Source organism: Oryzias latipes, chromosome 23 (assembly GCF_053564925.1).
Source record: "Oryzias latipes strain Hd-rR chromosome 23, Olatipes_Hd-rR_3.1".
In the NCBI taxonomy this organism is placed as follows: domain Eukaryota; kingdom Metazoa; phylum Chordata; class Actinopteri; order Beloniformes; family Adrianichthyidae; genus Oryzias; species Oryzias latipes.
The window spans coordinates 14,502,095-14,525,131 of NC_136259.1; the positions used below are offsets into that span (position 1 = coordinate 14,502,095).

Below are 23,037 nucleotides of genomic sequence, written 5' to 3' on the forward strand. Positions count from 1 at the left end.
TATTCCAAATAATTTTGAAAAGTAAGATGAGATGAGGAGCGTGATTCCCCGGTTAGTTGTAACACCCCCTTCTTGAAAAGGGGAGCCACCACCCCTGTCTGTCAGCCCAGTGGTACGGTCAGCCTGCCTGGGAAAGTCAATGCCGGGGTACTGGAGAGGAGAGTTCGGCTGATAGTCAAACCTCAGATCCAGGACAGTGTGTTTTCCATCTCTATAAGGTGTTTGAGGGAGCTGGCTCATACACTCTATTTGTGGATTTGGAGAAGGTGTTCAACCACGTCCCCCGTGGTATCCTGCGGAGGAAGCTCTGGGTTTGTGGGGTCCGGGGAGCCTTACTGAGGGCTGTCCGGTCTCTGTGTGTCCGGAGCAAGAGCTTGGTTCACATAGTCAGCTGTAAGTCAGACCTGTTCCCGGTGCTTGTTGGACTCCAGCAGGGCTGCCCTTTACAACCGTTTCTGTTCATAGACTTTATGAACAGAATTTCTAGGCGCAGCCAGGGGCCACAGGGGGTCTGGTTTGGGGACCACAGGAAATTCTCTCTGTTCTTTGCAGATGATGTAGTCCTATTGGCTTGATCAAGCCAGGACCTCCAGCACCGAGTGGGAAGCAACTGGGATGAGGGTCAGAACCGCCAAGTCTGAAGCTGTGGTTATTGACTGGTATTTTGTTCTCTTGGGGGGATGGAGACCTCCTACCCCAGGTGGAGGAGTTTAAGTTATGTTGGGGTCTTTTCCTCAAGTGGGGAAAGAGCGTGAGGTGGATTTGTTTAGTATCGACTGCTTTGCGGTGGCCCCGATCTGTTGTGGTGAAGACAGAGCTGAGCCCAAAATGAGTTTCCTCTGTAGGATTGCTATGGACAGGGTGAGAAGCTCGGTCATCCGTTTAGAGCTCGGACTAGAGCCGCTGCTCCCCCACCTACAGAGGAGTCAGATATGGTGGCTCTGGGATCTGGTCCCCTGGGGGCCTCCCTGGGGAATTGTTCCAAACATGTCCCGCTGGGCGGAGGCCCCAGGGAAGACCCAGGACCTGGGAACGCCTCAGGGTCCACCTGATAGGAGCTGGAGGAAGTGGCCGAGAGAGGGAAGTCTAGGAATATCTTTGCTTAGACTGCTGCCCCTGTGACCCGGGCTGAAATGAACAGAAGACGATAGATAGCCAAGATCCTGCTCAAATTTTCAAATTAGTAAAATTCTAGACTTTCCGCCTGGTGGTCATACGACTCTGTGACCATTTTAGCTTGCATTGATGATCATTTTCATGTCTCACAGTTGATCATTCTTATGTTTGATGAGTGCAGACGCGTCAGGATTTCCTCGTCTCTGTTTCCAGGTCGTTGCGAGACATGAGGACTTACTGGCTCAGGCCACCGGGATCGAGTCTCTTGAAGGTGATGCTGAACCTTTGCTCTTCTTAGACCGTGAGCGATGGGTACATCCTATGGCTGAACTGCTCTAACACATCCATCATACTCTGCCCTTCCCCATGTTATTGACCCATGCATGAACACTACCATGATGTCTGTCCACTGTGAAGATCTGTAATCCAGGAGCCATTGTGTCAAATCTGAACATCAGTTCATCCTCAGATGACATGAATCCCTCTACGTTTACAACAGAGAGAATACATTACTGCGATAAGTTTGAATGTTTTGGTCAAATAAACTCTCTGATCACCATAGTGACCTCACAGCTCAAGTTTAAGTTCCTAGGTTCTCTATCTTTTAGAATATTCATGATAACCTTTTTTATTTTCTAAGAATCCTTTTGCAGTGTATCTTTGCTTTACTCTAAAAGTTTAGTTTCTTGTCGGTCTGACAAAAGTGTGACTAAAACCCCAGAATCCGCCGCTCCTGTCTTTGATGCTCCTGTGGGAGTGTCATGAAGTGTGACCATTTCCATGGCGTAGCTCTTTCAGTCAGCCAACAACTGGCTTTACAAACACATCACCACCACTTTTGTTTACCTTGCATCTGTAATCAGACTGATTTTTGCAAACTGTTTAGCTTAAAAAAAAAACTCCAAATAATACAAAAAAAACAAAAGTGACTTCCCTGCTGTTTTTTAAGAGAAGCGTGCAGATGTTTGTTCATGTGATGAAGCGTCCACCTCTAACAGACAAACATGTTCTCAGGAGTTCTTCAGATGATGCAGACCAGGATCAGTGCTCTGCAGGCAGCTGTGGACAGGTAGTTGCACCCAACAGACGACACGTTTTTCAAAATAAAAGCTAGGTGTTAAATATGGGGGCTTTTATGCTTGTAATAATTACCTTTTTTGGCTATAAGTTTATTTTAAATTATACCTGTGTGGGAAAATACCCCTTCTTTGAGAGTGAATGCCCCAGAGCCAAGTCCGGTTTTAAAGGGTCTATATCATGCGCCTTTCACAGTAAACTATATCCATATATATATGTTAATATATTACCTTTGGCACAGAAAAGAAGGATTTTTTTAATGAAACATTAGTTATTTTTGCAGTTCACTTTCCAACCCGGAAGTAAGATGACTCGATTTCTTGAGGCTCCGCCTTACTCTCCTTGTGGAGAGTTCATGACGTCAATCTAGAGCCGGCCTCCGCAGAGTTTCTGCATTTCACCCATGAAAACCAACAACATCCGAGTTTTTGCAAAGATTGATGTGCATAGTGGACAGATAAAATGAAAGCATTTAGCCAATCACCGCTAGCTCCTCAGAGAAAGTGGGCGTGTGTGTTGGCCTGGGGGCGGGGCTGGCAGACTCTTCCTGGAAGGGGTTGTTCTCACTTTCACCTCAAGCTTCCTGCTCCGCTCCATTCTAATGCGTCCATCTGCAGACAAATAGATCCATGGCCGTATTTTCCTCGTCTGAGCTGGAATCTGGATCAAAACTGTACGACTGGATAGCTCTAATATTGCTCACCATTTTTGTTGCGTCGATAATGTTAGCTTGGGGCTGTGAAGGGCTGTAAGCTAGCAGTATAACGTGTTAAAAATGGTTGATGGAAAATTGGGGCAGGATTGCGTTGTGCCAACGGTCCCGCCCACAAGTCAGAGGTGAATTTCTGATGAACTCCTGCTGCTCTGCAGCATAGTCGGAATTAAAAGACCTCTGGGAACGCTCTGAAAATAGATCAAAAGATGACCGGCGTAGGACTAAAAACGTGTTTAAAGCTCAGTTCTCTGCGGTCTCCCTACTCCAGTGCCCAGGTGCACAGAGTCTGGAGAGAAATAAAACTCAGATTTTTTCCTGGTGGCGTTCGAACTCTTGACAGCAAAGATTTTGCAGGATATTTTCAGGCGTTTCAGTTCTTTGGATTGCATAATTCGTGCATTAATCTAAACATGCATGTTTCTGCAGGATGAAGACCAAGATTGTGGACCCTTACAACAAGATTGTGGCCCGGATCACACAGTTAGCCAGACTGCAGGTAACTGGACATACCTGATCCTCCTCACATGAAGATCTCGTCTCTTCAAAGCGTCACTGCAGGGTGTCTGCGTGGTTCTCCGGGTCTCTCCGGGCCAATCTTCTCAAAGCTCTGCATCCACCGAACTGAACATGACTTTCCTCCAACATATCAGCCGGACTGACCGGATCCTTCTTCCTCATAGGGTGGATCCATGTGTAGAATGTGGGGTAAAAGTGTGGTGCATGTTGTCATGTTAAAACCATATGCCTGAGAGATATTTTCCTCTCACAGCCTTCATTTAATCAAAGAAGGTCGATGTTCATGAAAAATAAATTATGCAAACTCTGATTATCAGCTTTGATCAGCCAATCAGGAAACAGTAAAATTAAACCTCAGTGAAGAAAACAGCAACTTTGAGGTTGAAGTTCTCTGCTGGAAGTGTTTCTGTAGCCCCTCCCCCTGCAGGTGCCTTCACCTCTTGTGACACACCTGTCTTAGTGCTCAGTTCTCTGCTCCGGAGGATTGCTCCGCCCTGCAGCTCGCCTGTTTAACCAGGCGCTGCTCATGGATCCATCAGCAGTTCATCGTGTCTGCTTGCTTGACCTCCGGTCCTGATCTCTCTGCTGCAGGTGGCCTGTGACCTCCTGAGGAGGATCATTCGGATCTTGTACCTCAGCAAGAGGCTGCAGGGGCAGCTGCAGGGCGGCAGCAGGGAGATTACCAAGGCAGCTCAGAGCCTCCATGAACTGGGTAAGTCTGAAGTCTGCACCTCTGTTTTGAGCAGCAGACCCGGAAAAAAAACACTAAACGCAGCAAATGGAGGCCGCCAAGCATTCTGGGAAGTATTGCGCCTGGTGGTGTGTTGAAAGCAGTCAAAACAAATATATAAACGAGTAAATGCCCTTAAGTAAATCAGACTATGATCTGATTTTCATGAGGTGAGTTTGTGAGTGAACCCATCCTCCGCCTTTAAATCTCTGTAAACTGTCTGCTAACACACCAGACGATGAAATGAACACAGTTACAATGATGCAGAGTCAACTCATATGTTTCAAAGTCAATGTGACTTCAAATGCTGTTAAGAGGACGCATCATCAGTTGTAACGTTTGTGCCTTTACAAAGACGCTCTCGTCCGAGGTCGCATCACCAAGGTTGATCCTTCCTCAGAGGGTGTCCTATGATGATGGTAAAATAATCTATATGGGTCTATGGCTCCTATTTAAACTAATTGGAAGTAAGTATGCTTTAAATATCTGTAGCTCCTTGACAGTTACGAGTTTAGGAGTAAAGAAAGTAAAAGGTTGAAGTAAGAAGCTCTTAGGATTAGGAGCTGAAAAGGCGACGTGTATTACCGGTAGTTTAAAGCGACATACACTTTGTGGCATGTTCAGGTACGAGCTGAACGTGGGTTTTTGAGCGTTCACACTGGTCTGTCGCTACCTGATGCTTGCAAATGAACTCGCAGTTGGTGTGAAATGTGGAAGAGGTGCAAATCTGGTGTTCCAGACTTTTTCTTTCACAGCTCTATTAGGAAATAAAAGGAACACCATCCTTTTGTCACTACCAAACCTGAGTCCCTGATTAGTCATAGTTCAGCCCGGTTTAACTTTCAACGTGTGCTGTGTTTAACGGACATTCCTTTTGTGTGTGGGGCCAGAAAACAGACATAAAACCTGTGCAGTGACAAATGAATGCGGAACCTCGAAACACACATTTACGCCTATTTACAAAGACTTTCCGTTGGATGTGGTTGCTTGACCGTGCCTTTCTGAGGACAGTGTGAACTTAGCTGAAGAGGAGCGGAAAACTGGTGTTTCCTAAATGAAATCAGTTTTAACTTTATAAAAAATAAGTTTATTGATTTTTAAATATGTCTGTTCTTTCTCCATCTCACCATTTACAATTGTACTAATAAATGTTATACAGTTCTATTCTGTCAGTGGGAACAAAGGGATTCCTGATCTCTGCCGCTCAGCCAGACTGGGACCCTGATCCCAAACAGGCAGCAGACATGTGGACCTCTGTGTGACCTTTGGCCCTTCATCTGCCCACCATCACTTATCCACACCTCCCACACCAATCATCGCATTAAACACAGCATAGCAGCCTGACAGGGACAAGGCGCTGCATAGCTCCTGTCCTTCAACAATAAACAGAACACTTCTCGGGTTAAAGAGTTCTGATTAGGCTGACAGTTTATTAATCTGAGTGGTTTTATCCCCAGATATGAGGATCTGCTGGAGTTGCAGAACTTCAAGTCTAAAGGGAATTATATTCTGTAGCGTAACTAAAGCAGGTCAGACCTGGGATCCAGTGGTTGTCAGATGTGCGTCTTTCACTAGTTTCTAACGTTAAGTAGTTGAAAATGCTCCGATTGTTGTTTAGTGTCAAAAGTTGGTGGGGCAGTTGAAGCCCAGCACAGGTGCAGACAAAACCGATGGTTGGGATTTGTTTAGCCATTGCAACAGAGACAGTATTTTAGTAATAAAAAACTAAAGTAGGAGCCATAAGACAGGTGGGGAATTAAGATCAAAGGTTGATGAGGACACTATGGTTTTGGTGGAACAAATGTAGAAGAATCCAGACAGGGCAGCCCTTGGCCCCTAAAGGTAGAAGCTCAAAGGATGTGTTCATCTGTCATTTCCTGTATGAAGCTAAAGGTCAAGGTGAAGTGTGGTTCATTTATTAGTGGGAATTTGATTTTAGGACCATCAGTAGTAGCAGGGGTACTAAACCCTTTATGAAAGCTGGAAAAAGAGCTGGTTATGGTGGGGGTTGCTGATGCTGATAATTACTGTCCAGCATGCGATCTGGGGTCAGCTGTACTACACCATTGTTTTTCAACCTTTTTTGAGCAACGGCACACTTTAACCTTGACAAAAATCCCACGGCACACCAGCATCAGAAAATGTAAAAAAAAATGGAGAAACTCGGTCTGTATTGATCTACAGCGCCTCCGCAATCTCACGTGCATTTTTGTGATAACTGTGTCAGAAGAAGCTGGAAGTTGTAGCTGTTTTTTCTAAAAAGTATAACAAATGTTAAGTTAAAATATTTAAAAACTGTTTGATGTGTGTTTTTTGGAATTTCAAGACGTTTAACACGAAGACTAATTGTGCGCTGAGGCGCTGTCACTTTAACCCAATGCATCATGGGAGATGTAGTGCATTAAACGGCCAGAGATCGTTTCTCTGAGCTTCATTGTTTTGTTCACTTGTTCCACGGTCTGATACCGGATTCTGTGGAAAGCAACACTGCTAAAGACGAGCTTTAGCTGGTATTTTTGTTGGAACTGAGAGACTTTGTGAGCTAAATCGGAACAAGAAAGTGAAGATGTTAACCACTTCCGATTGGTCAGACTGATGACGTATGATTAAGCCCCCAAGACTGATTGGTGGAGATAGTTAAAGGGGCAGGACTTTCCCAAAACAGAAATGAAAAAGTGTTTTTAATAGAATCAAATAAACAAAAAAGTATTTTATGATCTTTTATATTCCTAATTTCTCAGTGTTTTATCAGGGCCTGTTTGGATGAACAAAGAGCTGATATCCGGGTGATGACAAAAGTTTTTAGATCCGTTAATGAGGGCAATTTCCCACGGCACACTAGTGTGGCACACTGGTTGAAAAACACTGTACTACACTATGTGCATTTAGCCAGTTTGAAGCTGGAGGACAGCCATTCCTTTGTTTGTTTTTTGTGTTCGGCTGAGCACACCTCAGAAGTCGGCAGTGAACAGGTCAGTAATGGCAGACATCTGTTGTTGCTCACCTTTCAGCCAATCGCCTTTTACTGAACTGCACAGGTGGTTTGGTAGAGGTATTTACCCCTGATGCTGTCTGGACACAACCCTGTATTTTAGCCGGGCTGGGAACTGGCACAGGGGGGAGAATTTGCACAATTGGTGGCTGACTAAATACCTTTTTGCCCCACCGATATGTTAACAGACACTTATACCATGCAAACAACCATTTGTTCAAACCAATATGGCAATTTTTCTCTGTAATACCTCCCCTGACATGTTCACTTATATTGTACAGCTCTGATTTTTAAAGTGATCGCCATTTTCTTCTTATGATGCTCCTTCAAAAATACTAGAGACCGATAAGCTTCAATGTTGGTAACTGCATCCCTGACGCACCAGGGATTTTAAAGCAACGAGATTCTAACCAGGTTATTACTTTACTTTGAAACCATAAGTCCAGCCCTTCCTTTCCCTTTTAGTTCTTTTTTAATGACAATAGCAAACAATAAATGGCTCAAAGGACTATTGTATGTGTTAGAAAACTTTCTCGGTTGGAATGAAATTCCTTTTTTGAACAGTTGTGTGAAACAGAAACTCCTGCCCAGCCTGGTTAGTTTCTGTGATGGATTTGGGTACAACTTTCCTTGGCCAATAATCTGCTTTTCTTTGAATAAGTTGCACAATGTAGACATTTAATGAAAACTCTTCTTGCTGTCATCGTGTTGGTTGGATTGGTCAACAGATGGCAGTGTGGCTGTAGTTTTCACTGCCCTTCGTGTGGACTCCAACACATTTATGAATCTCGTCACTCTGCATCCTGTGCGCCGGGCCTCTGGGTTTTTGAAGTCGACTTCTTGTGTCTTCTGGTTTTAGTCCTGGCGTCGCTCATGACCAGATTAACTGCTCCGTGCTCGTCTTCATCAGCAGAGACCACCCTCTTCATTTTGCTTTTCAGTACCTTTTGGAGCTTCTGCCTGGTGAAGGCATAAAGAAGCGGATGAAAGATGGTGGTCCCGTAAGCCATTACCAAAAAGGCCAAGCGCAGGTGACTGCTCAGGTCGCTGGGTCCAGTGCTCAGGATGAAGATGTTGAGCAGAGTGATTGGAGTCCAGCATAGAAGGAAGGTGGAGATGATCAACAGGGCCATCCTGAAGACTCGTCTCTGCCTCTCTCTTCTCTCATGATGGCGTCTCATGGCTCGTCTGAGCGCGATGATGACGGACACAGATGTTTGCATCCCTAAAGGAGCGCTTGCTTCTGCCCTGACCCCTGTGCTGCCGCAGACTGTGGGGTCTGCCTGTGAGGCAGTGCTCAGGGGCACGGCGTTTTTACTCTTTTTCTTCTTTTTCCTTAAGTTATGTTGAAAGTGCGTTCCAATGCGAATGTTCAAAGCTCGAAGGATCTTGTAGTAAGTTACTAACATCGCCATGGCTGTGAAGAAAAAAATTGGGATCTGTGCAAGTAGGTGATAGTATAGACCGGTATAGTATTTGTTTGGATGATTTACAGCCACCACCACAGTCTGGTTTTGGAGGTTTACTCCGGAACCTATGAAGAAGCCCACCTCCATGAACGGAACCAAAAAGCTGAAGAATGAAAGAGACCAGATGATTCCCAGCAGAGCCACCGCTCGGCCGATCGTTAGGACGCGGTTGGCAGGCCGCACAGAGATGTCGTAGCGGTCCACGGTGATGGCCAGCACGTTGGCTGCTGTCGCAACACTCGCAAATGAGATGCATGCCTCATGGAAGCAGCAGATGGTGTCTTTGCCCACCTCCAAAGGAAGGAGAATCATCACCACAGTCAGCGGGATGCAGCAGATGCACACCTGCAAACCGAAAACAGCACATAGTCAGTATTTCATCAGGAATCAGTTAAAAAACTGAGGGTGAACTGTAGAAAAGTTGCAAGGTACAATCTTTGCTTTTAAGGTTGTTGGCATCAGTTCACTAGAAATACTACAAAAGTCCCACTCCAACTATATTTTGAGCTGTTGTAAAAGTGTTAATTTAATTATGATTTTGCAGATTTTAGACTGAAACAAAAAAACTTGTATCATTTTTTTAAGATGTGTTTTTTGCAGAGCGGCAGGAGTTCAATAGAAGTTTACCTTAGAGTTGTGGGTGGGACTGATATCCCATACACCCTTCTGTTTACACACCCTCCTGCTAGCTTACTGCCTCGCATAACAACTCAAAAAGACTTGGATACATTATTTAAAAATCAGACGATGAGATTTTTCTGGATTTGTTTTCTTCTTCTCATTTTGTCCTCAAAGTTAAGGTATACCTTTGATGAAAATTACAGGCCTCTCTAATCTTTTTAAGTGGGAGAACTTGCACAGTTTTTTGCCCAACAGTAAATAGTTGGGAGGAGCTAACCTGTCTAATGGAGGCGTGGCCAAACACTAAATTTCAATCTTTGAAATAGTGAAACAGGGATTTAACAGGTTGGTCTGAAAAAGGTGGTCGTGCTCTAAAACCCCAAATAAATAGATGCCAAACAGACAATGTTGACCCCTCAACCTGTCGCAGGTCTCTTTATTTACATAAATCACATGCGCACAGACATAAAGACACTTTTCCGCTTCAGGAATTCTGAAGCCCATTGAGACGACTGTTGTTGTGAATTTGGGCTATACAAATAAAATTGAATTGAATTGAACTGAACAATTTGAGATGTTTAAGCACAGACTTGTAAAGAGACAAAACACTCATCAATGTTCACAATCTCAGCCTAGGCACTTTCTCATCCTTCCTTCCATTGCAGAGCTGTGCCATAATGATGTAAAAATAAACTAGCTTTGGCAGCTTCCTTGGAAAAACCTAAGTGGAACCTTGAATACTGTTCGGATGAGCATCAGCACCAAACTAGCTGCAGTTTACTTTGGATAGATAAGGAATTTTTTTTAGCACAAGTTATAACCTCTGGTCTCTTTTGTGATGTCTGACTTTCACCTTTCTGAGGCTCTTTTAAAGTAGATGCTGGTCATGCTTAAAGTTGTTAGGACATTAAACAGTAACTAGCAGACAAAAACCAAAAAAACTCAATGAGGACTCACCAGCATATCTAGCACATGCAGGTTCATGGTGATGATGTTGGAGACAGAACTGACAAGGTTCTGTTGGAGACAGTACAGAACCAGTACGGTGAGGTTAGAGCTTAGGCCCAGTACGATCTCCAGAATCAGAAAACCTGTAAGAGAAACCTCCCCAAAAACACAGAACATCTGTCAGGTCAATGTTTTTTTTCTCCCAGTTTTTGTTATCTTCACGTCTCATTGGTGCTGGTGGAGAAACAGAGCAATGGTAAATACCTGGAAGGTGTTTGGTTTAATGGTCTCTGAGGTTGCTGCGTCACTGTTGAAAGGGTCATTGGTGTCAAACTCAGTCATGTTGCCCATGTTGTCATGGAGATCTGCGCTGTAGACGTGTGTTTTACAAAAGGCCTGCAGTTTGAAGGAAAGGGCTTTGGTGAAGAGTAAAGCCGGTTTCAGTCCAAGCTGCTTTCGATAAGCCGTGTCGCACAGCCACTACGTACATGTTGAACAGATAAAAATTGGTCGCACGTGAATATACGTGGAAAAAGTGAGTAAAGTTGTGGTCTTTGCGTGAAATTTTCACAAATGAACCACGTTAAAACCATGGAAGAAGTACGAATAAAACCACACAAAGAACACGTAAACCAAAATAGAACATGAACTGAGTGTGATTATTGCGCTGTTTAGATGCAATTCATTAATGATTTGTGCGTCAATTACATGATTTTAACAAATGTGCGCCGTATGTGCGATATAAAAGTTATTCATAGGTGGTGCATGCGTGAAAAGTATGTTAGACATACCTGGAACGGTCACGAAAGCCACAAATTTACGAATGCTTCTTGCAAAAATCACGCACAATTGTATACGATTTATATATTAATTGCATATAGACTACTTCAAATACTCATAAACTGTAATTTTCAACCGACCAAAAAAATGTGAACTGCTCCAAACCAAATTCACTTAAAGACTCGTCGGATGCATGATGAACGCTTACGCTTATCACGCATGGATCACGGAAGACCGAAAATTCATTTGTGGAATCTGCGCAAAGATGTACTGTGTGACACGGCCTTATGGGGTTAGTTTTAGAGCCGTACACAAACGGTGACAAGAAGGTCAGAACTTAGTTATGAGGGTCTGTTTATAATGTGGCTGCCACCTCAACCATGTCAATGAATGAATGATAAGAATGCGCCCTTTGTGCCAGCAGAAAGGACGTAACATGCATTGTGTTAATCCAAAGGGTTCTGCATGTTTTCCATGAGACTGTGGGTATAAGGCTCCGATAATGAGTTATGGATGGGACTTCATTAACAAATACAAAGATTTCTGCTTCTGAATTTGATTGAGACCTCAAGAACACATTTATACACATCTTATCCTAAACATTATGTTACAGAGGAACTATTAAAAAAAAAATATGAAAAGATTCATGGAACATTAAAGTTCAGATTAGCAATCGCAGAGTCCAGTGTTCAGGCTTGTATTTTAGACAGGAATAGATGACAGTAATAAAGTTCACCATTGTGAGTTCAGTTCAAACTCTTTAACTTATGCACTCACTATTTTTCCTTTACTGACCCCTTCAGAGGGCTTTAATTTCTCACTATGGATTTAATATTGAGTGTAAAAAGGGACAACTTGGACATCACACCATCATACAGATTCTTCATTTTTTCCAAGGAAAGATTGGTTTCTTGTGCACGCCACGTCCATCTTGACTGTTAGAAATGAGGAGGTTAGACAGATTACAGTTTGTGTTGACATCCTACAGGTGTCCTACAGGCACTTGTGTATCACCTGCACACCCAGTGCGTGTGGCGATCAGTAAGATCCTAAACATGCACACCATACCACCGACTGAGTACTTTACTGTGTAAAGGGCAGCGTACGACAGGATCACCCGTACATCAGAAGTGTGAGAAACCTGCATTAGCCTTACAAATACTTCATGATGCACTCACCACATGCACAAAAATCGTATGTTCCATTTTCTTGATGCCCCTTAAGGTGGGCGTTTGAGCCTCAAGTAAATAAACCTTTAAGATGCAACTACTCATTTGTACGACCCTCCCGGAGCCCCGACAACCCAAAAACCCACAGCACCCATACGGATCAACCCACGTACGTGTGACTAAGGCGTTCCTTTTTGGATGTCATTGTCTTAATATAAATACAATAAGTTGGTAAGGTGGTTTTTTTTTAGTCCAAAAATGTCATCTATAACAACAATTTGACCTTTAAGATTGGTATATTCCATCAATAGCCACAACTTTTCAGAGTTAAAGAATCTAATCTGTTACAGAAGTACTGATATCTTATTTTCTTAAGGATATTTGGTGGATCTTAATGGCCTCTATTATCTAGAACAGAGTACAACATCACATAGTGTGAGGCTTTGACTCACCGCCTGTCGATGTCCCCGCCCATCTATGGTCAATGGGCGTAGCCATCAGGTCCTCGATGGAGACAAAACTCCCTCCTTAATGCCAAAGCTTTGCCTTCACTGGTCTGGATTTGGTCTTTGGAGGTAGCCCCTTTAAAGATTTGCCTCAGTTTTTAGGACGCTGGCTCTGCTAAGGAAGCCACCCCCCACCCATTCATGCTGGAGAGCGTGATCCGTGTCCTGAACAAAGATGAATGCTTTCTTTCATGTGCAGCTTCTGCTTGTCATTGTTGTGTTGAAGCCGTCTCCAACAATCCTCCCTCCACCAGCTGCTGCTGTGTTGAAGTGCTCAGCCCCGTCAGCCTCTCCTCAGCAGCTGGAAATTCACACTGTAGGTGACCAAAGGGCAGGAACCCGGATAGGAGCAAAGCTTTGATGTAGCTTGAAGGTCCTGGGGGGGTCCATACATCTGTAACAGACGGATCCTAAGGTCGGAGAATGTTTTCTTAAAGATGGGTCCTTCACAGATACTGTTCTTCTTCAGTAACCCTCAAGATCAGAGTCTACCAAACTGCAAGCTTCTTCCGCCTTCCGCCAGGCTGCAGAAGTTTGATGGAAGCTGGAATAACACCAAAGATAACATTCCCTTTAGACGTGCATTCTTGGATGAGCGTGTTTCTGTTTCTTTGGGATGCTTCATGTGGTGTTTCGCAAAGATGCATCATGTGAGAAGCTGCTGCTTCAACTTCCTGTCTTCTCTGTAGAAAACACCGTCATCTACTGTCTTCTCGAGACCCTCAGAGACATTATTTGTACTATTTTAGTATAGATTATATAACAAGTAACAGATTATTATTAAGACAATGAAGAAGTCAATGAAAAAATAATATTTTAATCATTTTGACCGTTTAGTTCCTTTAAAGTTTAAACCTTTGTCAATTTTCCAAAGTACCGTACAGACCTTTGCCTTTGAAGTGTGTTTCCATTAGCTTTACATCCATGGTAGTCTATGAAAAGAGCCTGATCTTTAGACTAACCTGCTGCTAAACCCTCTCTATTGAATGCTGGGTTGTCTGCATGTACTAACCTTTAAACACATGCAGAAAAACTGAAAACTAATGGGCCTTGCATTGTTTTAGTTGCATGATTTTCTCCAAAATTTGTAAGCGTATTTTCTGCACCAAAGGTTGCAGAAGCAAAAAGATGCATAGTAAAACAAGAAAATCAATTATGCAGTTAGTTGTACTGTAGTGGAAGTGGCACTTTAGAGAGAAATCTTCTGTCGTCTTTTAGCGTATCCCTACAGGGGCCGCCCCAGCTTTCACTGATTCGCACAGGTGGCTCCCTTGTGGCTACATAATTAGGTAGTGTGAAGGACCCACACTGGATGAAGCTCATTACGGCCCCTGGAAACAAAGCTTAATAACCAAATAGAAAAACAATAATAGACTCTATATCACATGTGTCAAACTCGAGGCCCGCATAAAAGTTTTTAATTTCTTAAAATAAAAAATAAAGATTGGTGTGTATTTATTCATATCTAGGGGGAATCAGACTTGAAATATCGGATTGGGCAACTATACATTAGGACTTAAACACTGTCCGTATAACCTAACCTGACAGAATCAAATTTAAAAGGATTTATGCTAGAGTAACAAGCAGACATATGTTTTTTCTATGCAACTTTAATTGTCACTTTAAAAAATGATAATAAATAAATAAGTAGTTATTTAACATTAAGGAGTAGTTACATTTATTTTTCAGTACATTTGGTTACTATGTATAAGTTCTATCTGGCCCTTTGAGGACAACCACTATGCTGATGTGGCCCTCAGTGAAAATGAGTTTGACACCCCTGCTCTATATTTACGCTTCAGATAACAATAGCATAAAGAACGTGTGAACAAGTCAACTTCACTCTTATATCACGAAAATCACTAAATCCGTTACATTTTTTGTAACTTAGCCAAGCCCGATGGAAAGCTAAATGCAGGTTCCTGAAAATGCTTTTAGCATATGGTGTTCATACTGGACAAACTGGAGGGGCTTCTTCTTTTACTTTTTCTACTGTTTACTAGCTCATGTGTGCTGCCTACAGTTTGAAGAGTCTTGGTGTGACATATGAAAAGATTAAATTCTCCTTCATGATCAATGTTCAAATGGTTGGCACTTCCATGACATAAAAGGGCCGCCGTCCATGCGTCACTACCAAACCAGAGTTCCTGATTGGTCAAGGTTCAACTGGTGTAACGTGCAATGCTTGTTGAATGACCACTCGTTTGGTACGTAGAGGTCGAAACTTGCAAGAGTTTAGAATGCGGAAGCTAGAAAGGTAGACTTTTTATTGGAAGGGACCATTTGAACGCCCATCGTAGAGGGCAGTGTGTACACAGCTTCCGACTGAGTTGCGCTTTTTCTTCTGCGTTGCTGATACTAATACAGACATCTACAGGGCACTCTAGCAGTTGCTGCTATTAATTTTTGAAAAATAACATACATTACAAGTCACACCCCCCGCCAAACTATGCAAACAACCACACTTTAGTAGCTGAAAAATGCAAGTACTGAGGAGGCTGTAAAAGAGCAGCTCTTCTTTACCCGTTTACATGCAAGAAGGATCAATCAAGTCAAAAGTTAGAACCGTCAGTTGACAGGCTTTGGTTTGCAAAGGATCTTAGGATTTTATTTTGACAGGAAGGGAGACAAAATAACAGATACTTGCAGCAATGCTTATCTTTTCTAACATGCATTGGCTCACATAAAATTTTATGTTCACACCAAACAGCACAAAGTCTATCTCTTTAAGAGTCCATGTTATGGGTTTAATGTTAGAAATGTTTAATTCCCGGATGACGCTAATTTTGTGCTGAGGCTCCTCAAATCTCGTTATCCTGAAATCTCGTGCTTAAAACAACCTGAAACAGTTCCACTCTTCACATTTACAAACTTGGATTAGTTTGGCTGGATAAGTTAGAGCATTCAGGTAGGAGGTCCATCCTATTAAGAGGAGGGAGTTCTGCTGCTGTCCATCCTGGCAGGTGTGTAGATCTCTGAATGTCTGCCGAGGACGTCTTTATAAAGGTGGGGGTCTTCGGTGTGGTGTCAATGTGTTTACCTCTTTGCCGTGGTGGATCTTTCCCTCAAGTTGCCCGGTTGTGATGCTGCTCAGTCAGTCAGTCAGTCAGTCAGAGCTCTGGAGGACCTCATGTTGTGGGACTGCTGCTGCTCAGCCGCTGTGTCCTCTACGATGGGCTGGACTTTCTGCCTTCATCGCCTCCTCCTCCCCCTATCACTGCCCTGCTTCAGCAGATGAATAAAACTTTGGCGAATCTTTTCTGTATGTGATTTTTTTTTTTTCCACACGTTCATTTGGCTCGATAAAAGGGCCTAATGTATGAAATGGTTTCCTTGACGACCCTGAAAACCGTCTCCTGTCAGGACTTTGACCACTCCTCTGCTGTTTGTGTTTGCACAGCAGCTGCTTTACGGAAACTACGTCTTTTCAGCTTCACTTCAGCCGGGATGCGCCGAAGCTAATTAGTCCCACTTGGTTACAAAAGAAAGCAAATGAATCAGAGATCAAAACAGCTTTTTCCTTTTGTGGTAATTCCTAAAACACTAGTCATCTCATCCTTCAGAGTAAGAGTTTTTGCCAAATTTTACTGTGTTGTGATTAAAATCTGGAAATGTCAGGAAAACAAAATGCTGCTGAGCCAGGTTTTAGAGTCTGCATCAACCTTGAAGGGCTTTCCTTAAGTTTATTGCATTATTGTATATATTTATAAACTGATTTAACAGTCTTTTTTTTTGGTACCCCTTTTAAAATCCGGGTTTCTTCCCATTTGTAGACTACCTGTCTCAGGGTGTGGATCTGAGCGGCATCGAAGTGATTGAGAACGACCTGCTGCTGATCAGCAGAGCCCGGCTGGAAGTGGAGAACCAGGCCAAGAGGCTGCTGGAGCAGGGCATGGAGATTCAGGTACAGGTGTTCCTGCACAGCAGACTCTTACCTGCTGAGCTGCTGTCTGGAAAGAGGTCGGGTATCTGGGTCAGACTGATCACGTGTGTTATCTGCCACCTGATGTGCAGTTTGCACCACGACTCTGTACTTTATCTGACACACATTCCTAAAACCAATGAATGATAAACTGGTTTTAGAAGAATAGTGATGACAGTGTAGAGAAAATAAAAGTTGTGTTTCTTTTGAAATCTATCTGGGGATTAAGGATGAAATCGAACGACTGTCTTGATCGTGTTTCATTTAAACAAACTGGGTCTTTCTTCTGCTTCTTTCTGATACTGTTGGGATTCAGAAATATTTCTTTTAACCTTTTATTTTTAACATTTCACCCTCTTCAGGAAACAGTTGGAGCCTATCAATGAGCCTGGACTACGCCATAGTGGATCTCTTGTGTGATTGGTTAAAATGGAAAGGGGCGGGGCAGTGATGTAGATGGCGGAATAGACTAGACTAGCAGTTTGGGGGTTAACAGCTGGAACGGCTGGAGGTGGTTAAACGAATGCTTTTACAGAAAAGGGTATTCACAGTTGGTCAAATAATTGATATTTCCTGGAAAAAGTTGGTCATATGTTTCTGCCTTCATTAGCTGCCTATGCTGTAAATTATTTTTCTTCTTTATTGCTAATGTTTGATGCCGTTCTTTCAGCTGTTTTTGTGTTGGACTTGGTTTTTATTCCTTTTGCATTTGAAATAAACATACAAATCACAGCAGCTGTAAACAGCAGCCATGCGCAGCACCTCTTGCTGTTGCCTAGCAACCTGGTGGCCACGACAGAACGCATGAGGTCATATTTCTGCTGTCAGAATGCAGGTTTTTTACTGAATAAGCAGGTCTCACAGCTAAAGGGCTGAAAGTCTGTCTGATTTAGTCACGTCGTCTGGCTTTGAGCAATGAAGCTCTGATGTCAGCTAACATCTGTTTGTGCAGATGAGAAACTTCTGGATGTGTTCCAGCTGTTTGGTTCTGAACTGTCTCCTCTTCTGTTTTCACTTTGTCTCTGGGTCAGAACCCCAGCCAGGTTGGGACAGCCCTGCAGGTCTTCTACAACCTGGGCAGTCTGGGAGAGACCATCAGGTCTGTAGTGGGGGGCTACCAGACTGCCATAAAGGATCACATCTGCAGCGCCCTGGACATCAAGGGGCTGACTGTGCCAGCAAACCCCAGAGGTACGACCCCGGCGGGACGCTGTACACCTATTGCACATCAGAAGCATGGACTGAGTGAGTCAGTGTGACATCACCCATAGAAAATGTTTTACTTCCAGCTCCAACAAAATCAACTCAATTCAGTTGCAATTTTTTCACAATTTGGACGCCGCCATATTGGGGCCAGACGTCTTCAGTGCGCATTGATTGATCCGAGTCTGTCTGAGTCAACATTACTATGGTAACCACTCTCACCAATCAGGAGCAAGCTTGTTGGAAGGCCACACCAAACCACTTGAAAGAGGGCTACACAAAATATGTCAAACATTTTGAATGTTCAACTTGGGCCCAGCAGGCTCTATCAACTTTTATTGAGGTACCTGAATGGTCAGTTTACGACTTAAATGATTTAAACTACAGAAAAAAATGCTGAGAAAATATGAAGATTATTAAGAACATGTTAAAAAAAGCTATCTGAGCAAGAATGGTTATTCTGATGAACTTAATGACTGAGTAACAGCTGTTTATGTCTCTATAGAAGTCTATGGGAGTTTCGCTTCTTGGAACCAGCGGGTACTTCCTCTTTGGAAGAACCAGAGGGGAGGGGTCACTCAGTCCAGTTCTTGTATACAATCAATGATCCAGAAAGTCATCTGTGTTGGAATTAAGGCTGGGCGATGTGACCTAAAAATAAGATCTCCGTTTTGAAATAAAATCTCCGATTTCATTTTTTCATTTTCCGATTTTTATTTTTATTCTTTTTTTTCCCCTCTACTTAAGGAAAGCCATAAGTACAAACGGCAGACAACTTAGGGGCAATTTTTGCTTTGATTTAATCAAACGCATGACAAATGTAACCCCCATTTCTGGGATGAATAATAAATAAATGAACACACTCTTGGAATTAAAGTCCCAGCTGTGTTTTAAGTCACACTTTGTAGTCTAGACTAAAAGGAGACAAACATTCACCTTGAGAGTAGCACCATTTCTAAAGGATTAACAATACAGCTCAAATGTGGGGTCTAAGGTTTTAATTAAATTAATAAACCCCGTCTTCTCCACGGTATATATGGGTACCATGTTATGGAAATATGCAAAGCTTCGGTGATTGTTCTCCACCGTGCCCCTTTCCTAGGGATGGGTACCGAGCCCCGGTATTGAACGAGTCCCGGGGCAACATTCTTCAAGACCACAGTATCCTTAAGATCTGACCTCAATGGTTCTCTTATCGGTACTGGAGAAGTCGCATTTTTTTTTGTGCCTCACAAGATATAAACTAGAGCTGTGACGGTGTGGGATTTTTGATCACTGCGCTGATGAAGCAGCAGGAGTCGTGGTCAACCGCACCCCACCAAGCCCCGCTGCCGCCGAACACAGAATCCCCCGGCGGCCGCGTCGCAAATGAATACAATTCATAATTACAATGCGTTATTCTTTATTAACAAATAACAGTAACAACTACCTACTAACTATCTAATGAACTAACTATATAAGTGTTGTAGAATGACTATGTGTGTGTGTGTCAGCACGCTGCGTGTGTAAGAGGAGAAAGTGCGTGCCAGCGCGAGAGTGAGTGAGAGCGTGCACAAGTGTTGGGTGTGCGCGTGTGCAAATGTTGTAGGAAAATGTTGCAGCATGGGGGGTCTCTTCCTCCACGTCAAACCCATACCAGTTCCAAACAACAGAGGACTTTATTCCTCGCTTGGGAACAAACTTCCCACTCTTACCGGTAGCCATGTTGTCGCTGGCTGTTTTGTGTGTGCTATGATGTTGTTGTTTGTCGCTTGCCATACCGCCGTGTGAAAGTAACGCTACGGAAGCTCTGGGTAGCCAAAATTGCGCCATTACACAAAAACTCGATTTAGTTATTTTTGAAATTGCCCGTAACAAAAAATTTCAATTAATTCATTCAATTTTTCGCCCAGGCCTAGTTGGAATCATACACTTCAGCCAGATCCTTTTACATTTCCTAGACTGTGTGTGTGCGTATGTGACCAAGTTTCTACTAGGTATCTCCCAAATTCTTTTCCTAAGCCACAAACTTGCTGACAGAAATGTTTATTAATAACTGATGAGCAGTTCTGATCTGCTGCTTTCTTCCTTCCTGACTGTTTTACACTAAAAGTTTCTTGAGGTGGAGGCGGGTTGTCTTCAGAGGTCTGTAGACCATCACAGAAGAGAGAGGATGTTTCATTTTTAGACCCTGCTGCTTCTTTCTGCAGGTGCTCCTGGTAGAGCAGCCCTTCCCGCTCCAGGAAACACCGCCGCCTGCCGTGCAGCTCTGTGGACCAACCTGGAGAAACTGATGGACCACATCTGTGCCGCATGGACACAGGTGCTACAGGAAAACCTCTACAAGCTTCAAAACTGCCCTGTGATTTTTGGCTGAACCACTTTGTGCTGAAATGCCGTCTAGGTGCAGCACTTGCAGAAGGTCTTGATGAAGAAGAGGGACCCCGTCAGTCATGTGTGCTTCATCGAGGAGATTGTCAAGGTGAGCAGTCTGTTGGGTCAGTGTGAAATGTCCTAACAGCTCGTCCCTTCACGCACAAATCTGAAACGGGTCGGTTCACGTTTCATGTGGGGCGTGTCCACACCTGATCCGTGTGCGTCCACAGCTGCTGTTAAACAACGAGGTGGTCAGTTCACATCTGTACCGCTTCGAGTGACTTAAAACCAAAACAGGAACTAAACTGTTCCAGCTCGTTGGGGTTTTACCCCTCCAGCCTTCAGTGTTGTTGTGGAGAAAACATCCAAAGACACTTCAGGCTCTTTAGTACCAAAAGCGTTTGCAGTTTTCAGACTGACAGCAGATTTCAGGTGTTGGAATCGTCGCTGCATGCGCAGCTGCACATGCTGCTCTGACCCCACCCACCTTCAGAAAAATGTGCAACTAAGCGTAAACATGACTTCTTAGGTTCTTCTATAATCAGACACGGTTGTGTTTTTTCACATACCTTACAACAGACGTTCAGTTTTTTCTCCTCGAACTAATGCGGGACAGCAAATCATCGAACTGGGTCACAGAGAGACAGAAGTACCGCTGAAAGCGTCCGTCATTTAGACGCAGCTTCTGCAGTAATGGTGAAGTTCACCGCACCGGGAGAGTCCCTGAATGATGTCATGAACTCAGACGTGATGCTTTTGTGGAGCTCTTCAAAATAAACAAAAGGGATCTCTTAACGTCATCCATGTCTCTCATGGATTGTAAGTGAGATACATACAGATACCGCTCCATGTAGCGATCAGGCTACAAACATGAGCTCCTCCCACACGTGTCTGGGGCGTCAAGACTATGAACACATTTTCTGTCGAGCAGCAAATTTACCACACATCCAAAGAGAGGCAGGCGACTCATTTTGACACGCGAGTCGAGTTCGGTGTGAACGCAGCACAGGAGTTTGTATGGGGCGAGTGCAGCTTTACTGTAGGTTGGAGTTGGAGCACAAAAATTCACAGATCCTTTCACCTCCGAGCGTGAGCATGGTCCACATGGAGATGATGATGGTGACCTCAGTTTGGGCCTCAGTGATCTCACCCCAGCACAATGCCTGGGAGTTGACATCAGAGGAGTCTGTTACCATGGAAACAAAGCTCACAGCGATTACTAGGAGATGGAGGTGTGATCGGAGGCCTAATGACATGTGTAAATGCAGAGCTCCTCGGCAGCACTGCTGCACTTTTACATGAGCTGTCTTGGACAGAGCAGAGGGTTTTCACAGAAACAAGCTCATCGTCGTCATCATCAGTAGTAGCAGCAGGAGCATACATCAGAGCGGCTGCAGGTTTTCTTCTGTTCCTCGCATGCTGGAGGAAAGCACAGCAAGCAATGAAGATCTCTGTAGAACTAAAATCACCATATTATTTTTTTTCTTTTTGTTTCTTAAGTTTTCTACACTTTTTATCTGTAACTAAAAGAGTAATGAAAGCTACAGCGAAAAGCTGAATCACAGACACTTACTGTGTTCAAGGAAGATGAAGTTTAGTCTTTAGAGCTACCAGCTTTTATTTTGAAATGATCGGAGGAAGGGGAAGTTCTTCCTTAAGATTTGTACAAGGTTCAGACTGAACCACACAAAATGGACAGTTTTAGGAAAGACCTCTGAAGAAAATGGTGTATTTGGTGTTTTTAACGTGTTCTTGTGGCATTTTCCTAATACATAATGTAGTATATAAATAAGGAACATCAATCTAAAAATTGCATTTTAAAATTTGAAAAAGGTCGTATTTGTGACGTAGAAAACATGCTGGGCGGGCCACAGGCTTCCTGCTCCACTCCATTCTGATGCATCCACTTGCAGACAAATAGATCCGTGAACGTCTTTGTTTTTCTCGTCTGAACTGGAACCTGGGTCTTAATTTTGTGGATCAGAATGGATCTAGTGGTTTGCAGGCAGATGCATCAGGATGGAGCGGAGCTTGTGGCCCCACAGCGTATTTTATACGTCACAAATATGATCTTTTTCAAACAGCATTTTTTTGAATGAAGAAATACTCAAAAAGGCAATTTTGAGCTGAATTTTCTTTAAATTTGTCCTCCGTCAGCAGAAAAATGCTACTAGATGAGGTTAAAAACACCATTTTCATCAGAGTGGGTCTTTAAAGTGAAGCACTGGAATATATCAGTCAGATGGAGAGAAAATGTTGCTTTCAATCAATTATACTTAGACATGTTGGCTTCCATCAGAGCTGCTCTTCACGTTTTTAGGATCATTTTTCTCTCTCACGGACTGACAGATCACTGCATGGATCAGGTATTTATGTGCTGGAGCGTTTTTCTGTTTGTTTTTTTTACAGTTTTTGGTTTTGACCCAAAAACATTTGACTCTTCAAAGCAGAACAGCGTTTAATGTGATTCACGTGATCCGTATGTTTGTTTCTAATGAAGGACGGTCAACCTGACATTCTCTACACCTTCTGGACGGACGTCACCAGCACCCTGAACGATGAGTTTCACAGAGCGGCTGAAGGTAAGGCGCCGGTCTGCATGAGGTCATCTGGACAAAGAAACCCTGAACCCCCCCCGTTATACCTCCTGAATGTTCCACAGCCTCGTCCTTCCTGAAACAAGCGCTTGAGGGGGAGTATCCCAAACTGCTGCGACTCTACAACGAGCTGTGGCGCCGCCTGCAGCAGCACAGCACTGGCCCGCAGGGGGCGCCAACGAGTGCAGCGATGGACGCGTCTCTGGACATCGGTACTACAGAAACGGACGCGTCCGAGCTTTTCATGAATATCAAACAGGACTACAAGTAAGTGACCCACTTTGGCTCCGATCATTTCAGAGCTGTTTAGATCCAGACGGA

The 23,037-nt window shown here is 43.5% G+C and overlaps 2 protein-coding genes across 6 annotated transcripts in view; one reads left to right on the forward strand and one right to left on the reverse strand.

Moving 5' to 3' along the window:
• cog5 (component of oligomeric golgi complex 5) overlaps positions 1 to 23,037 on the forward strand; it is a 30,341-nt gene that overhangs the window by 798 nt on the left and 6,506 nt on the right. The window contains exons 3-12 of the mRNA XM_011491038.3: positions 1,330 to 1,387; positions 2,131 to 2,185; positions 3,335 to 3,404; positions 4,016 to 4,136; positions 16,413 to 16,543; positions 17,593 to 17,752; positions 19,954 to 20,066; positions 20,148 to 20,225; positions 22,620 to 22,701; positions 22,782 to 22,983. Of these exons, the coding sequence (XP_011489340.1) occupies positions 1,330 to 1,387; positions 2,131 to 2,185; positions 3,335 to 3,404; positions 4,016 to 4,136; positions 16,413 to 16,543; positions 17,593 to 17,752; positions 19,954 to 20,066; positions 20,148 to 20,225; positions 22,620 to 22,701; positions 22,782 to 22,983 (1,070 nt within the window). The remainder of the gene's footprint in view (positions 1 to 1,329; positions 1,388 to 2,130; positions 2,186 to 3,334; positions 3,405 to 4,015; positions 4,137 to 16,412; positions 16,544 to 17,592; positions 17,753 to 19,953; positions 20,067 to 20,147; positions 20,226 to 22,619; positions 22,702 to 22,781; positions 22,984 to 23,037) is intronic.
• LOC105357073 (G-protein coupled receptor 22) lies at positions 7,600 to 15,801 on the reverse strand. 5 transcript variants are annotated; one of them, XM_078941943.1, is made up of 5 exons: positions 15,680 to 15,801; positions 12,586 to 13,033; positions 10,449 to 10,580; positions 10,194 to 10,340; positions 7,600 to 8,960 (listed from the first exon to the last, which is right to left on the reverse strand). In XM_078941943.1, exons 3-5 carry the CDS (start codon positions 10,533 to 10,535, stop codon positions 7,938 to 7,940), a joined length of 1,257 nt encoding a protein of 418 aa, XP_078798069.1. In that variant the 5' UTR covers positions 10,536 to 10,580; positions 12,586 to 13,033; positions 15,680 to 15,801; the 3' UTR covers positions 7,600 to 7,937. The 5 variants fall into 5 exon arrangements, with proteins under 5 accessions (XP_078798069.1, XP_020570012.1, XP_020570008.1 ...); XM_020714353.3 differs by having other exon boundaries at positions 10,194 to 10,253; positions 10,449 to 10,600; positions 12,586 to 13,183; XM_020714349.3 differs by having other exon boundaries at positions 10,449 to 10,600; positions 12,586 to 13,183.

What these genes read in the sequence shown, in the direction of transcription:
- LOC105357073 (XM_020714349.3), bottom strand. Translation starts at nt 12,631, where the DNA reads ATGGCTACGCCCATTGACCATAGATGGGCGGGGACATCGACAGGCG. An exon ending in GGCGGGGACATCGACAGGCG is followed by an intron (nt 10,601 to 12,585) that starts GTGAGTCAAAGC and finishes TCTTCACCAAAG; the next exon opens with CCCTTTCCTTCAAACTGCAG. An exon ending in TTAAACCAAACACCTTCCAG is followed by an intron (nt 10,341 to 10,448) that starts GTATTTACCATT and finishes GTTTTTGGGGAG; the next exon opens with GTTTCTCTTACAGGTTTTCT.